This window comes from Malaclemys terrapin, chromosome 2 (assembly GCF_027887155.1).
Source record: "Malaclemys terrapin pileata isolate rMalTer1 chromosome 2, rMalTer1.hap1, whole genome shotgun sequence".
NCBI lineage: Eukaryota > Metazoa > Chordata > Testudines > Emydidae > Malaclemys > Malaclemys terrapin.
The window spans coordinates 230,857,160-230,874,337 of record NC_071506.1 but is presented as its reverse complement, the minus strand read 5'-3'; the positions used below and the strand labels follow the sequence as shown (position 1 = coordinate 230,874,337).

General features: G+C 43.9%; 1 protein-coding gene across 3 annotated transcripts in view; it reads right to left on the bottom strand.

Moving 5' to 3' along the window:
• The window catches only part of SNX13 (sorting nexin 13), a 150,551-nt gene that overhangs the window by 83,667 nt on the left and 49,706 nt on the right, over positions 1-17,178 (bottom strand). For all 3 annotated transcript variants that reach the window (XM_054020257.1, XM_054020259.1, XM_054020258.1), the window contains 2 exons: positions 14,287-14,376; positions 2,075-2,196 (listed from right to left, as the gene is read on the bottom strand). In XM_054020257.1, coding sequence (XP_053876232.1) covers positions 2,075-2,196; positions 14,287-14,376 — 212 coding nt within the window. The remainder of the gene's footprint in view (positions 1-2,074; positions 2,197-14,286; positions 14,377-17,178) is intronic.

Sequence of the window (17,178 nt, the reverse complement as noted above, 5' to 3'; positions counted from 1 at the left end):
AAACCACTCTGGTACCTACTCTGCCTAAAAGGGCCCCACTACTCATAAGTAAAACCACCTTGGTTTCTGAACAGCTTTCCCACCAAGATAGGCAAGAAACTTTACAAATAGTTGAGCCTACAGCAAAGTCTAGTCTAGAAGCATGAACTGGGGGGGTAAAGATAAACAGAAAGCATTACACCTTGAAGAGTATGACAAAGCTATGACTCAGTAGACAAACTGTTCACTTGTAGTAAATACCTAATAATCACACAAAGAACACTAGGTGGCAGCCTTACCTAATTCCTCTGACAAGCATCTCCCAAGAAGAAAACAGAATTCTGCAGAAAAGTAACCCACCTACCTACAACAGCTGTATACCAAGCTATAACCACTGTAACAGACTTGAGCAGTTTTTTTTTTTTTTTTTTTTTTTTTGAGTTACAGCCTATTGATAGCTTTGCACCAATTCTATGAAATAAATTTCTTAAAAATAAGATACAAATAAGTGCAATCTTCTTAATCTTACAAGGATAGCAAGTTCTACTTTAACGTCAAAACAGGTCAATCTAGTTATAACTAGATAATTAGCACTCCTATAAGCTGTTACATTTTTTGCCTATAGCCAAATAGCACTCAAATCTGTGAATTTCTTCCTTCCCTGTAAAAATAAACCAATGAAGTAATTGTACAGAATCACAGTAATTACAAGATGGAAGCAAATAGCAGCCCATCTCCTGCAAATGCAGGAATATTTCTCACAGTGCACAGCCTCCCGTGTTGCTTAGTCTAGTTTTAAGTGTCTCAAGTGACAGCATTTGCAAGTTTCCACTATCCTATGCCCTAACAGATTTCAATGGTATGACGTCTTCTTGATATTACGACAAATTTTCTGCATCTATTTCACCCATTATTCTAGTTACATCCCACTGTTCACCCTACAGTATTTTTCACCTCCACTGGCTACTCCTGGGGGCATTCTGCACCAAAAAATTAAAAATTCTGCGCACAATATTTTAAAATTCTGCAAATTTTGTCAAAATAACATTACATAATCATGCCAGTTTCAATTAATTTGATAATTTATTTAAAAATACCTGTCAGCAAGTATGTCTGTAACAATACAAACACACACAAAAATTCCCCCAGGAGTAGAGTTAGAGAAACCCCTATGACAACCCAGTTCCTGTTTCTCTGCCCCCTTCTTCCCTCCCCCCCCCCCCCAAGAGCCCAGCTGGGGGGCCAGACACACAACCCCGCCCCCACAAACCTCACCTGCAGGGGCCCCCCACAACCAATACACCCAACCCCCCTCCTCCCCAGAGTCCAACCGCAGGGGTTCCCCAGCCCAAATACCCGCACCCCCTCCCCCTGCAAAGCCCAGCTGCAGGCCCCCCGCCTTGCCCAGACACCTGTCCCCCTCAGGTCCCAGGCTTACACAGAGTTTCCTGCGCACCACCCTCTCCTTTTCTCAGGGCATGCTGTGAATTGCAGCTAGAGGGTCTGTCTCTAGCTCCTTCTCCCTCCCCTCAGCAGTGTCTTCTATGTGCAAGCTGGGCTCTGCTGAGTCCACTGGCTGCTAGCAGCACTGCAGCCCATTTCTGTGGGGGAAAGGAAATTCTGCACGCACAATGTTAATTTCTGCAAAATTCTGCATTGTGCAGTGGCGCAGAATTCCCCCGGGATTAACTGGCAATAAAACCCTTATTTTTGAAATGTTGGCAAATTAAATATAATTATTAATCTTTCCTCGAGTCACTATCACTACCACTAGATTCTTTATATCACTGTTATCTGAACTTGCTCCAGCTTGATATCTACCCAGTATCTTTCTGGTAAACACATTGCTAAAATTTAACATTCCACTCGATTTACTCAGATTAGAGGATGGTCAAATGGCTGCAGCTGTCTTGAACTATTATATTTAAAAGCTATTGGCTCTTTCCATAAAATTCAGATACTTCTTTTTGTACTATGCTTAAGAATAGTTGAAGTTTTTTTAAAAATATATAAACTCCAGCTGTTATACTGCAATCTACAGATGATATTTTGTACTTGCTTAAACTTATGTTTATATAAATACAAACAGTCTTACCTCGTAGAAAACTGAATAAGTGCATTTTGAAGAGCCTGCCTGATTTCAAGAAGAAAGGACTCATCATCACTTAGTGTATAATACCAGTACTGGACATAATCCCTCAGTGAAAACTGGATTACCTAAAATTTAAAAAAAAAGATACAAAATAGCTTTTAGTGTGTGAAGATGCAACAGCTGTGTCATTTAAAGTTCATGTGATAAAGAATGCTCTCTCATATCCTTTACATCACGGTGATTGAGACACTGCTATACAGATAACTAAACCACAACGTTGTTTATGTTTAACTCAGTCTCTCTACAGTTGACTAACATTCACCCTTCTCTATTGTTACAATGATGAAAACTCCAAGGCATATTTCAAAACACACAGAGACAAGGCTGAAACAATCCCTGAAATTTTTGCTTTTACCAATATATTTTTATGCTTATACAGACATGAAACGTACCTTAGACTACGCAAATTTACTCACAGCTACATGAAATTCTCAGACTTCCTGCAGTTGTGGAAGGCCCCAAACACAGTGAAACAACATTGTACTGCTTGGCTGGGGGGAATGATAAGCAGAGCAGCTACGCAGAGGGACTCTGCAGTTCCTTGGAACTAAATAGCTACTCTCTCCATATTGTTTGAGCAACGGGATGTTGAGATCTTCCCACCGTGGATTTACCAACTACAGAGATCTACTGACCACAAAAAGGAAGGATGTGCAAACCACAACCTCTACTCATCAGAATTACAGCTGTGGCTCAGACATTCAAGTACCATGCCACATGGATGCAGGAAGGTGGAGGAATATTTCATCTGGAAATCATAACTCTTATTCTCTATGACCTCTGGGTTGCAGACATGGTTAAAGGCATGGTGTAACACTGGCAGATGAGGCTCTTTCCAAGGCTGCAAGCATTAGCTAAGAACTGAAAAACTCATAGCTGGAGACCAGACCAGCTCAGTTGTATGTTAGTTTTGCTGAATAGGTATTAGTCTTATAAGAATGTATTTAATGTTTAGACTATGAAATGCTTGTAAATTGCTGCATGCATTAATCTCACTTCCAATGTCCATATTCCATGCAATAAGAAAATATATAAGTTTTGCTTTATAGCTTTGAAAATGTTTGCTCTGAACTTATGAACCCAAGCATTGGAATTCCATCCCCCATCCGGGACAACTATCAAAATTTAAATGAGACGTTATCAGACAAAAGCTTTCATCCACCATGGAGAAGTACATGCAGAAGGACTCATCCCATTGCTTTGAACGCTGGAAGACGGAAATAAAAATAGCTGACGTGAAGATTTTTCATCTCTGTGGTTTGAACACTCACAGGGTCAAGAGACACCAAACTGCAGCCAGAGATCCCCAGGGTCTGCCCTGAACAACACTTTGAATTGACAGATCATTACAACTCTGTCTCTCTTAGAATTTAGACTGCAACTCATTTGTGCATATTTGCTTGCTTTAACCTACCAATCATACACATTTCTCTTCCCTAGTTAATAAAACTTCAGATTGTTTATTACAGGATTGGCTAAAAGCTTTGTCTTTGGGGTAATATCTAGGGTACCAATTGATCTGGGGTAAGTGATTGGTCTCTTGAGACTGGAAGCAACTGAAATATTGTGTGATTTTTGGTGTAAGTGACCATTTATCAGTAAGTTGAGTTTGTCTTGGTGGCAAGATAGACTCTCCAGTCTAAGAAGATTGACTGTGACTCCATGGTAAGACTGGTATAGTGATCCAGGAGTTCACATTTGTGACATACCACCAGTTTGTAGTGTCTGCCCAGAGGTAGACACTCTCAGTTGTGAGCTACTACAGACAACATGACATGCTATAATCTTTAAATCTTCATATAATGCTTAGTGGGAGTACTTGGCAAGTGCACAAGATTTAACATGTATTAAAGTGTATGATTTTGCCCTGCATCATCATAGCAAAAATTGTGTCAATGGGGATTATAATATCAATTTCAATGAGAAATTTAAAGAGTGAAAAACTGGCAAGTTTCCTCTTTTCATATGGTCAGCTCTGCATTCATAACAAGTAATGGATTTTGATAAAAAAAACTCAGTAACAAAGCTGGCAATCCATTTGTGTCTTTTGCAACGCTCACACTACTTTTACTTTTGCTGAGCAGCCACCACCATTCTTTTTGATGGTATAGTTCTATACTAAAGTTTATCGACTCCTTGCACTTTTACAAAGGAGAGAGAATGCCAGGAGTCAAACTGCACCAGGAATGAATCCATAAACTATAAATAAGGCTGTGATTTAGTCATAGAAGTTACAGAAGTCACAGATTCCGTGACTTCAACCAGCCCTGGCTGGGAGCTGCAGGGTCCCTCCCGCCACTCCCAGCCACAGGCAGCAGGGGGCCCCCAGAGCTCTCAGGCAGGAGGGACCCCTGGAGCTCTCGGCCTTCCTGGTGACAGGGGGAACCCGCGGAGTTGGGAGCCACCAGCAGAGGGGGACCCTGGAGCTCCCAGCCCACCCGCAGCTGCCCAGGCACCTCATTTTATCATGGATATTTTTAGTAAAAGTCAGGGACAGGTCACATGCAATAATGAAAAATTCACAGAAGCCCAAGACCTGCCCCTGATTTTTACTAAAAATATCCATGACAAAATCTTAGCCTTAACTATAAATATAAATATTATGAAATTAAAAACGATACTTTTATATAAATGCATTATCAGTCAAGAACTATTTTCATAGCCTCAACAGTCACATTCTCACTGTGTAAAAATACAGCAAGCTGGCAATAAATACAGTTTCAAAATGAGTATTCCAGGGTCACAACTAATCTAAAACCTTTTTTCTCCTCTCCCCTCTTTCTCGCTCTCTCACACACAGAGACACTTTTAGCAGGGTTTAATACAGATATAAAAAAATCTCTCAAACAATGGAAAGGGGAAGTGAAGACAGCCTTGAGCCTGGGCTGAACATTTGAGAAAAGATGGTTACTCACCTCTCTAAACTGTTGTTCTTTGAGATATGTTGTTCACGTCCATTACAATTAGGTGTGCGCGTGCACGGATGTCGGAAACTTTTTCCCTTAGCAGCTCCCATCAGGATGACAGGGGAGCCCCCTAGCGTGGCGCCCTTATGGCGGTGTATATATTACCCTGCTGGCCTGACCCCGCTTTGGTTCGTCCTTGCCGTTGGGAATGGGGGTGGGTATTGTAATGGATGTGAACCACACATCTCGAAGAACAACAGTTTTTTCTTCTTCGAGTGATTGTTCACGTCCATTCCAATTAGGTGACTTCCAAGCTTACCATTGGAGGAGGGTAGGAGTCATGGAATGATTGACTGAAGAACAGCTTTGTCAACCACTGCATCATCTCTGGCCTGTTGGTTGACAGCATAGTGGGCTGTAAACGTGTGCACTGAAGACCAGGTGGCTGCTTTACAGATCTCCTGGGCAGGGACCTGAGCCAGAAAGGCTGTCGAAGATGCCTGCGCTCTGGTTGAATGGGCCATAATTGCTGGGGCTGGGACCTTGGCCAGCTCATAGCACGTGTGAATGCAGTCTGTGATCCAAGATGATATGTGTTGCGCAGAGACAGGGAGACCCTTCATTCTGTCAGCTATGGCGACGAAAAATTGGGTCGACTTGCGGAAAGGTTTCGTGCACTCTATGTAGAACGCCAAGGCTCTCTGGACATCTAGTGTGTGTAGGTCGCGATATCTCAGGCTTGTGTGGGGTTTTGGAAAGAACACCAGTAAGCAAATGTCCTGACACGTGGAATTGGGAGACCACCTTGGGGAGAAATTTAGGGTGTGGTCTAAGCTGCCCCTTGTCCTTGTGAAACACCGTGTAAGGTGGTTCGGAGGTGAGGGCTCTCAGCTCGGAAACCCTCCTTGCCGATGTAATGGCCACCAGGAACGCCACCTTCCAAGAAAGGTAGAGGAGGGAACAAGTGGCCAGTGGCTCAAATTGAGCTCATGAGTTTGAAGAGGTTCCAGGTTGGGACTGGTGGGTGAGAATATGGGAACACCTTCTCCAGCCCTTTGAGGAATCGCCCCACGATGGGATTAGAAAACACAGAGCCTCTCCTGGATGGAAAGCTGAAATGGCCGCCAGGTGTACTCTGACGGAGGAAAGGGATAGACCTTGATGCTTAAGGTGTAGGAGGTAGTCTAAAATAACTGGGATGGAAGCCTAGAGAGGTTGAAGGTGCTTGGGTTCATACCAACAGGGAAACCTTTTCCATTTCACCAGGTAGGTAGTCCTAGTGGAAGGTTTCCTCCTGCCGAGGAGAACTTGTCTCACCAACAGAGAGCACTGGCTCTCCATAGGATTTAGCCATGGATTTTCCACACCACGAGATGCAGACATTGCAGGTTTGGGTGAAGGAGGCACCCATGGTCCTGCGTGATCAGGTCTGGGTGGAGGGGCAGGGCAATCGGGGCGTCTGCAGACAGCTCTAGCAGGGTTGCGTACCAATGCTGTCGGGGACAAGACGGGGCGATCATGATTACCGTCACCCTGTCTCTGCAGATTTTGAGGAGGACCGGGTGGATGAGTGGGATAGGAAGGAAGGCATACTTCAGACCCTTGCCCCATGGTATTAAGAATGCATCTGCAATTGAGCCCGGACTGTGGTTTTGGAATGAGCAGAACTGAGGGCACTGTCTGTTGCTCTTGGTGGCGAAGAGGTCTACTTGGGGATAACCCCACTTTTGGAAGACTGACTGTATGATGTCCAATCTGATTGACAATTCGTGCATGTGGTATGACCTGCTGAGGCGATCCACCAGCTCGTTCCGTACTCCTGGAAGGTAGGATGCTTTGAGCTGAATGGATCGGGCTATACCTAAGTCCCAGAGAAGAAGAGCCTCTCAGCAGAGAGGTGAGGAGCGGGCTCCGCCTTGTTTGTTTATATAGAACATGGCGGTGTTGTTGTCTGTCAGAACTGTCACGCTGTGACCTTGCGAAGTGGCATGAAAGGTTTGGCGTGCCAGACGAACCGCCCTGAGCTCCTTCAGGTTGATATGGAGAAGTATCTCGTTCCTCGACCACAAGCCTTGTGTCCTCCGATCCCCTAACTGTGCTTCCCAGCCCAGATCTGACATATCTGTTACTAACGTCAGAGGAGGTTGGGGCTTGGCGAAGGAGACCCCTGCACAGACCACTGGTTGGTCCAGCCACCAGCGCAGGGATTCTAGAACCTGTCCCTGGACCATCACCATGAGGTCCATGGGTCTCTGTACAGACGGTAAGACAGGCTCAGACCCATGCAAGCGTGGCTCGCACTAAGTCGGGCATGCTTGACTATGTACGTGCATGCTGCCATATGCCCTATTAGCTGCAGGCAACACCTGACTGTGGTGATGGGATGCTGAAGCATTGATTTCACAATCTGCTCTATGGCTTGGAACCTGGGCTCTGGAAGGCTAGCTTTCGCCCATACATCACATGGAACTGGATCTCGTCCTTGGAACGACCTGTGAGTAGCCTGTCGTCAAGTTATGGGTACACTCGTATTTGCCTTTTCCGCAGGAAGGCTGCCACCACTGCCATGCATTTCATGAACGCTCGGGGGGCTGTGGACAGGCCGAATGAGAGAACCCATGAACTGGTAGTGGTATTGGTTTATGACAAACCAGAGGAAGCATCGGTGCGCCGGATGAATGGCAATACGAAAGTATGCATCTTTCAAGTAGAAGGCAGTGTACCAATCCCCCGGATCTACAGATGAAATGATAGTGCTTAGGGAGACCATGCGGAACTGGAGTTTGACCATCAATTTGTAGAGTCCGCGAAGGTCTAAAATGGGTCGAAGACCCCCCCTTTGCAACTCGGGGATTAGAAAGTAACGGGAGTAAAACCCCTTTCCCCTTAGCTCCCGTGGAACCTCCTCCACCGCACCTATTTCGAGGATCTAACGAACCTCCTGCATAAGGAATTGCTTGTGAGAGGGGTCCCTGAAAAGGGACGGGGAAGGTGGGTGGGAGGGAGAGGAGGAGGAGGAGGAGGAGAACTGGAGAGAGTATCACACCTGTACTGTGCGTAGGACCCAGAGATCCGATGTTATATGGTACAAGTGTAGGAGCTGGATTTTATAATGTACCATGAGAATTAATGTATGATTTGATTTCATCTTGTCAGCCACCCTTTTTTGAATAGCAGAAAGGAATGACAGACCAGAACAATCCTTATGATTAATTATGGTCATCCTTTTGTTTTAGAATAAGTTATAAAGCTACTATGGTTTCCTATATGTATTACAACTTAGGAAGTAAGAGACAGGATTCTCTATTGTGTCTATGTTAAGTAGATTAGAGGAACATTGAAGGCCTGGGTCTCAATGTAAATTGTCTTGGTTATTGATTGTAAAACTTAGGTTTAATTTGCAATGCCCTGTTGCTCAATATAAAATACTACTGTTTGTATTCTCAATCTGTTTGTGTGATTGAAGAATGTATGCATTAGAAAAAGATAAGGTGTGAAGGCCATTGTTATAGCCAGTCAAGGAAGAAGGAGTAAAGAAACTTAAAGGACATCAAAGAATCATCAACACGCATCCATAACGAAGGGCAGATTGATGACCCTGGGGTAAAGGCTGGCACCCCTAAAGACAATTGATTAAAATGGGAACAAAGGACAGGATGACCCTCTTGGAGGTGTATTGGAATGTTTACACCATTAAGAAGTAACTGGTCACAAAGTGACACAGCAAAATCCATAGGCTTCAACAGAGAAGAAAACCTGTAAGAACAGGGTGCTTTGCCATAGGACTTTGGGTTCGTCTTGGAACACTCCAGGAGCATCGGATCGCGAGCGATAGAACCCCGCTCCCCTCTGCTCCAATCTGGCTGGCCACTAGATTGATCCTGACTCTGGACTGGTAACTGTAAACATCACTGCAGGGTGTGTGTGTGTGTGTGTGTGTGTGTGTGTGTGTGTGTGCGCGCGCACACTTTGTATGAGCATAACAGAAGTGGGATAGCAGGTTTAAAAAAACGTGGGAATGGATCCAGGAACTGGGTTGGTACACTGTCCTTGGGCGCGCCTTCAAAACCCTTGCTTGTTTCCGGGCTGGGGTTTATTCTGGCCTTGGGTATGTGCGTTGTTCTGTCTACAACTGTTATTTCTGCCCCACTTGCGATATGGCTCCTGCCTGTGTTTGGGTTGATATTGTCTCTGCTGTGGAGGCTGAGGCCTAAAGGGCTTTCTCTGGGTTGCTGGCGTATGCATCCCTAGCAACTTCAGGGTGGCCCTAGAATCCTTAAGGCCATGCAGCCTGGAGTCTGTTTGCTCCGAGAAAAGGCCCAAGCCCTCAAAGGGAAGGTCTTGGAGGGTATTCTGGACCTCTGGAGGGAGGCCTGATGCCTGGAGCCACGCAGAGCGTTGCATGACTACCCCTGAGGCAATGATTCTGGTCGCAGAGTCAGCTGAATCGAGGGAGGCTTGTAGCGAAGTCTTAGCCACCACCTTCCCTTCCTCGATTAAAGCCACAAACTCAGAGTGAGAGTCCTGGGGAGGCCATCCTTAAACTTGGATACAGCCGTCCAAGTTATGTCTATTAAGGATCGCCTGCTGGTTGGCTACGCGTAGCTGGAGGCCTCCAGAGAACTAGACCTTTCTACCGAAGAGATCAAAACACTTGGGCTCCTTGCCCTTCGGGGCCGAGGCTCATTGGCCCTGTCATTCCTTTTCGTTGACTGCTGAAACGACTAGAGAACAGGGAGTCGCATGGCAGAACAGGAACTCGTAGCCCTTGGAAGGAGCAAAGTATTTCTGTTCTACCTCCTGGCCGTCGGCATGATGGAGACCAGGGTCTACCATATAGTTTTGTAATTCGTTTGTATGGTCTTTATGAGAGGGAGCGCAACTCTGGAGGGACCCTCGGGCGTCAGGATATCCACCATCAGATCTTCCTGCTCAACCGTTTCTTCCGCCTGGAGGCCCATACTGAGGGATATCCTGCGGAGTAGCTACTGGTGAGCCCAGTGGTCGATCGGTGGCGATCCTAGATTGATGTGCCTGTCACTGCCTCGTCTGGGGAAGAGAAGGAAGTGAGGTGTTGCATGCTGCCCTCATTTAGACCCTCCTGTGTGTCCCCATATGCCTGGGTCACTTCAGGGCCATGCGGGACTGACACCTCTTTAGGTGTCGCAGAGCTTGGCACTGCCTCGGGCATTAGGCCTGGAAGCGCCGGTTGCTCTTGTGGGTCCGGGGGCAGCCTAGAGAGAGTGGCCTCCCTTGTCCTTGATGCACGCCTGCGTGGCGACCTGGCATGGAGTCACATAGATTGCCCAGACCTAGAGGCTCTGGAGGAGATGTCCTGTTGCTGGTGGTAGGCCCACGGGGTCCAGAAAGGCCACTGACCTGAGGAGGCCATTGTGGTTGCCATGCTGGCTGGGAATTCTCTGTTGGCTACTGTTCGATGTCTGCTGTAGCTAGAGTGACCGGAGTCAGCCTCGGAGTTGGAGGATGCCGACAAAGAGGACCAGCAAGTGCCGGGGAGCGGTGCCTGGCTGACCGGGACGGTACTGGGAGTCTTGGGACCTGGACCAGTGTCTCACACTTGGTGCCAGTGAGGTTGTCAGTGCCATACTCCAGTGCCGGGCGACCAATGGCATCATGGACCAGTGTGCAGTCGCTGGGGGTGCTGCTGGCTGGTTTGCGTCCAGTGCCGTAACCTCATGCTGGGTCGTGGTTGCCGGGGAATAGCAGGACGTTGAGCTCGAAAGCGAGCGGTGCCATGAGTGGTGCCGAGACGGTGACCTCGAGCGGCGCACCATTGCTGGCTTCCCTCTGGACGGCACCTTTTTCGATGGTGCTGGAGGCTTCTCCCTGCATGGGAGGGTGATTGGCGCTGACAACTCAATAAGATCTTTCACTGCCAGTGTCGGGTGTGGAGGGGTGTTCGAGGACCTCCTCCAGACATTCGTCGGCACTGAATCTGCTGGGTACCGGACTCAACAGGGCCTGTGGCACCAGAGTCGACGGTGCCAGTTCTTGGCTCAGGCCCGCAAAGTGTCTTTGCGTGCCGGGAGCTTCTTTGAGCGGCTTAGTAGCTCTTTGGGGAGAGCGCCCTCTTTCTCCTTTCTTGTGACACTTAGTCGGTGCCAGAGAGGTCGACCGGCGCCGAGATTGGTTGGTCCGTCTCGGTGCTGGCAATTTGCAGTGCCTGGGCGGTGCCGGGTCGCGCATGGATGCCGGGGCACTTCGCTCCGAGGAAGCCAGGGCCGGTCCCAGTCGGTCAAGGGCCGGTGGTTGTAACGCGGCCTCCATGAGCAACTGCTTAAGGCGAAAGTCTTTCTTTCTTGGTGTGCGGCTCAAAGGCCTTGCAGATTTGCAGCGCTCTGCCTGATGAGACTCTCCCAGACACCGGAGACAGGAGTCGTGGGGGTCGCTGTTAGGCATAGACTTGCGGCACGTGGCGCAAACTTTGAAACCCTGGGCTTGCGGCATGCCCCACAGCCCAAGGCTGTTGCTGGAACTAGCTTCCAGACACCTGACAACAATAGTATTTAACTGACTGATAACTATCTAAGAACAGCTCTAACTAGAAGACTGGAAGGCTAAGGGGTCACCTCTCAAGTGAGAAAAAGAGAGACCGTTCCAACACCACCACGGACGGTAAGAAGGAACTGAAGGGGAGTCAGGCCGGCACGGTATTATATACACCACCATAAAGGCGCCATTCTAGGGGGCTCCCCTGCCATCCTGACGGGAGCTGCTAAGGGAAAAAGTTTCCAATGTCCGTGCACATGGCGCACGCACACCTAATTGGAATGGACGTGAACAATCACTTGAAGAACTACTGTTAGGTATATGTGAGGGTGGTAACAGATCTCCCTTATATTTTCCCTTCTAAGCAGCTTTCTGAATTACTGAAGAGTGCTTCAACTGCAATTTGGTTAGTTTGAATTTTGCAAGGAGATCAGAGCGAGGAGGCAGAAGGATATACAATTTATCTGTTGCACACAATCCTTGTTGTCTATGGAAAGCTAAGCATTGGGAATAGAATTCTGAGAGTACTTAGTGATTTGGCATACAAAGAATCCAAGCTGTGAATTTTTCCTGACTGTGCTTTGTTGCAAGTAAACTTCTCCATGGTCAGTCAACAGCTGAGGAAGATAGGGATTAAGTTTCATTTATCAGCTGCTATAAAGGATATAGGGGAATGAAGGTGAACTAAGTAAATTTACACAGAATTTAAAATTTTTTATTATTATTATTATTAAATGAAAAGTTTCTTAAGCCTACATAGTCACAAAGATAATGTCCAAATTTGAACAGAGTGTAAACAGATAAAGTGTTGCCTTCCTGAATCTGAAGGCAAACAATTCTAGTGCCTGTTCTGCATGCAGTTCAGAAGACTTCCCAAGCAATAAAAAAAAGAAGATTCCGAGCAGCAATGAAAACACACAACAGTATCAAATTCACTCTTTCGGTTTGAGATGACTATGAGCAGTAGAGGTAAGCCCTGGAGATATTCACAGATGAGGAACATTTAAAAAAAAAGATGATGATGATGATGATGATTGGGAAGGAGTAGAGCACCATCGGTCATCCCTCCAGAATCAAAAGTATTCTGGAGGCAGGGATTGATGGGGAAAGAAGGAGTTAGAGAAAATTCTCCACACCCTGGCTGAAAGCCAGATAGAAAGAACTCATGGAATTTGAGGACTCCAAATGATTCCAAAGTTGCCTCTCACACTTTCTCAACCTTCTGCAAAAAAGGCAAAATTTAGAGACATGCTCATAATTGGTATAGTTGATATGACAGAAATCAGGATGACAATTTTAACTGTGTCTTGTAACATACTAGTTTGGTACTATACAGAATACTAATTTGTACCAATTTAGACAGAGAATGGTGAGTTGTACAGTACCATTAAAAGATGAATTATAGGGAAGAATGGATATAGATAACGCAAGTACTCAGAATTATTTGCTGTACAGAGCTTGAGAGCTAGTACTGGGGTTTGAAAACCAGTTTTATCTTTTTTTTTAAAGAGTAAAAACTAAACTTTTAATCAAATCACTCTTTTTTCCTCTGTTGCTACTACTCAATATTAAGCACAGGATCCAGAACTTTTGAAGAGCTGTATGTTATACCCAGGCTATGTCAGCTATCATTACATTTACTTAGGGAGAATAAACATTTTTAAAATAAGTTGCCTTAAAAAAAAAATAAAGTAAAAAAAAAAAAACACCTCCTGAAAATGAGATTCTTAATTAGGTAGGTAGCACCAAAGCTGTGCTAGAGTCTTAACCTTATTCTAAGTATTTAACATATTGTTAGAACAACTATTTCACTTGAGTGTCTGGGTTTGTAGTAGAGAGTTTGTATTCAGAATTCAAGATATTTGTAATCTGATGCCTGAAGGATAGCCTGTCTCTCTCAGGTTTATTATAGCAAGTATATTTTCTAAATATATTCAGCATTCTTTGGGGCAGAAAACATTGCTTTAGCTAAGCTCTAAAAGTGAAATGTACATAATTCTGTAACATTTTATAATAAAATCACTTTAAATGCAGCTTATGACAGTTATAAATTTATAATTTACTCTTTGCTTTCTTCACTGAAGAAATCAAGATTAGATCACTTATGGTGATTAAATGAATTCTTTTAAACCTTTAGTCTTTCCTCTTAGAGGAGAGGCATATAGGCAAGGCTATGTAGGGAAACTTAAAATGCCACTGCCTGTGTCATATTTGTTCTGTAAGTAAACAAAAATGTCAAAGGAGGCTCAATTGAACACCTCTTAGACTTGTTTCCTGTTAAATATTGTGAATAATGTTCAATCTGCAAGTCATTACTGTGTTGACTGTAACCACTACTCAAAAGACTTCAACAACTGAAAATGCTGTATTTGTCCACATTCATCATTTTGAATAAAATCTGCCAAATAAGTAACACAGTCCATGTAAAAATTAAGGATATAACAACACAATCTGCAACCATGTAAGTATAAAATTAAATTCAGTCTTCCACACAGAAAATGTTTGATATTTTAAAAGTGAGCTTTCCAACCTGTAAATGAGTCAGGAATGGTTAGAGTTATTTAGAATAGTCTTCAAGTGGGTTTAACACTGTGCAATTTATATTAAAGCAGTATTCAATTATTGCAATTACTGCAGTTACCAGTTTTGTGGATCATGTAAATATTTTAGTTATGAAGGCTACAAAAATACTACACCCAATACATGAAAAAAATTCAAATATTTTATATTAAAACTCACTTGTTGCAAAGGTTCATCAATTATATTGGCACCTGTCAATCTTCTGTCAATCTTAATAGGCCTGGCTTCACATTTCATTTCTTCTGTACACTTAAAAATAGATTAGACAATTTTACTAAACAGATCTTCACTATGAATAAAAATAGTCGCACTCTACTGTTCATGATATAAATATTTCTTAATGAAGAAGTCTACACTACAGTATTTCCCTTATAATCATTAGTTATATAGTACATAAAATCATTTGAAAATATTTACACACACACACACCCTCCCACCCCTTCCCACCCCTTGTACTATGTACTGAATCGAGCTGAGGGACTGATATTAGAAAAACTCTGCCCATATGATGAAAAAATTGGTTCCTTTGAAATGTCATAATAGTCAAAGGAGACAGGATAGTCTGTGGGTAAGACAGGACTGAAAGTAAAGACCTGGGACTTGTACCTGACCATTAGAAACTGCAACCTTGTGCAAATCACTTCACCCTCTGTGGTGTGTTGAGCACACAAAACTAAACGTATTTGGAAAAGGACTTAAAAGAATGTTGAACTATTATACAACAAACCCCGGAAAGCCTGTAAGTCAAAAATAAAGATGTCTTTGTTAAACAGAGTACTATAAAATGCATATAAACTTTGCACAACAAAATTTCAGTACACAGATCAACTAACAGATTATAGGAGGACATATATGCACAACCAACCAATATACAAACCAGTAGTAAAAGCATCAGGAAAGGTTGTGAGGACTGACCAGACTTCAGTCATAGAAATGTCATTTATAAGGGGGAAAAAGTGCTCTACAAGTCAGGTACACATACAATGTCTACACATACAATGATCAAAGTAGCAATTTAAACAAAAAACGGAGGGTGAGATCAGAGAAGGCAGAATTTCTCAAAAATCTGCCCACAGAGGCAGATTAAGAGCAGAGGTATTGCTTACGCAATACCATACAGTATATGCACTGAAGATTAGACAGCAACTCTGCACCCTCAAACTTTAGAACTTCCCTTTTTTTCAGCTTATGGTAATATAAACATAAAACTTCTATTGACTGTTTGCTGTGCTTTTGTATTGGTCCAATAAAAGATTTTACCTCACCCACCTTATCTCTCTAAACTTCTATTGAGACAGAACTTCATAGTCTGACATCTAAACATCTCTGCATCATTGGAGCAGCAGACTCAAAATCTCTTGGTTCAGATAAAATATATTTAGAAACAAACAAGGGAACTAGGCAGAAACCAATTTATCTTAGTGAAACACCTTGTTGGGAGGCTGAGTGGACTGCGTCACTAATTTGCTGATTTGTCCTTCAGCAACTAAAAATAAAATCTTATGGTTTAACATTCTCATGGAAACTAAACAGAGGCTAAAAAAAGGAGACACACACACAGAGCTCTGAACACTAGGCTCGTACTTCAGGCTAAGATGATATCTCCATAGGTTTAAATAACTTTGCCACAAGAGGATAAGCAATCAACTGGCCAACGACCCAGCTTCTGAAGATGCTAACAGAAGTTTATACCCTTAAAACACAGACCTGCTAAAACCTCACAACTAGTTTTTTATTTTTAAAATGTGCAATCTTGATAGCCATGGAATAAGCTTGTGTCTCCACTGAAGCATTGGGAATGAGGAAGGACAAGTCAAGAGAGGAACAAGGAGAAAGCAGCCATCTCAGATTTCTTCTTAGTGTGAGTGCAACATGCCTCAGGCACATAACCAGGATTCATCACCGAATTTGGTCCACTGTTTGGATCATTAGCTCCCTAGCCCAGGCACTGATAGGGAGTGTGATGTGAATGCTGATCCATGTCCCTGTCTCAAACTGAGGAGTTAGAACTAAACACAGGTTGTTTAAATTTGGCTGGAGGCCTTTAGGCCACCAAGGATCTTCTCTGTCTTGAAGTGCACACAATCAACAGGCTGAGATTTGTTTAGGCATCTGAACCAATGAGACCAATGGCTTTAAGCATTATGAGGCAAGGAATACTTAATATTTGCACTATATGAGGGCCATTTACAATATTTTCTGTTTTGCTTCTCATTATTTGCATTACAGTGGCATGCAGAGGCCGCATTCAGACTGAGGTCCCATTGTGCTGGATATCATAGAAACACCTGCTAAGAGAGAGCTCCTGCCCCACAAAGTTTGGTTTAGAGACAGAACAGAACAAGTGCATGTACCAGAAAGAAAAAAAGAATAGGAAAAGGGAGAATGAGGGTAACAGTGATGGGAACACCTGGTATCACAATCCACTCATGTGCAGAGTTTTCTGTTTTCTTTATTTTTAGAGATATAAACAAACAGTAATCCCTGCTGGCCATCTGCCTAAACATTTCTGAAAGGAAAGAATAAAAGCAACTTCTGCTGTAAACCCTATGCAATGCAAGGAAAACATTATTTTGGGTGGAAAAAAGATGGCTAGGGTTGTATAGATTGGAACTATAAAATTCTGCGATTTCATAAACACTCCCCTTTCTTTGTTGTGCGAGCTGATCTATTTTAAAACTAAAACATGCCTCAACACACAAGAGCCTAGAGTTTTGACTAATCTGTATGTAATGAATAGACAAAATTAACCTGAATGTGTGTTTACAATATTAAAAGTCAGTAATCACTCCAAAGAAAGAAAATTTGGCATAACTAAGTATTAGAGCAGTAGAAGGACTTTTGAAAGTATAGACGTGACATAGCAATACTTAATTAAGGCACATTTTTAGTAGCTAATTGTTTTCTCTCTCTCAATCAAGACAGCAAAGACTCTGGGGTTCCTCCTCCTCATTCCTTCTGATAAACAGAATGACAACCAACCACTACCCAGGATTCTCCCACTCTCTTAGGCTCACTCATCACTCTCTCTAGTTTGATTCCTTCTGACCC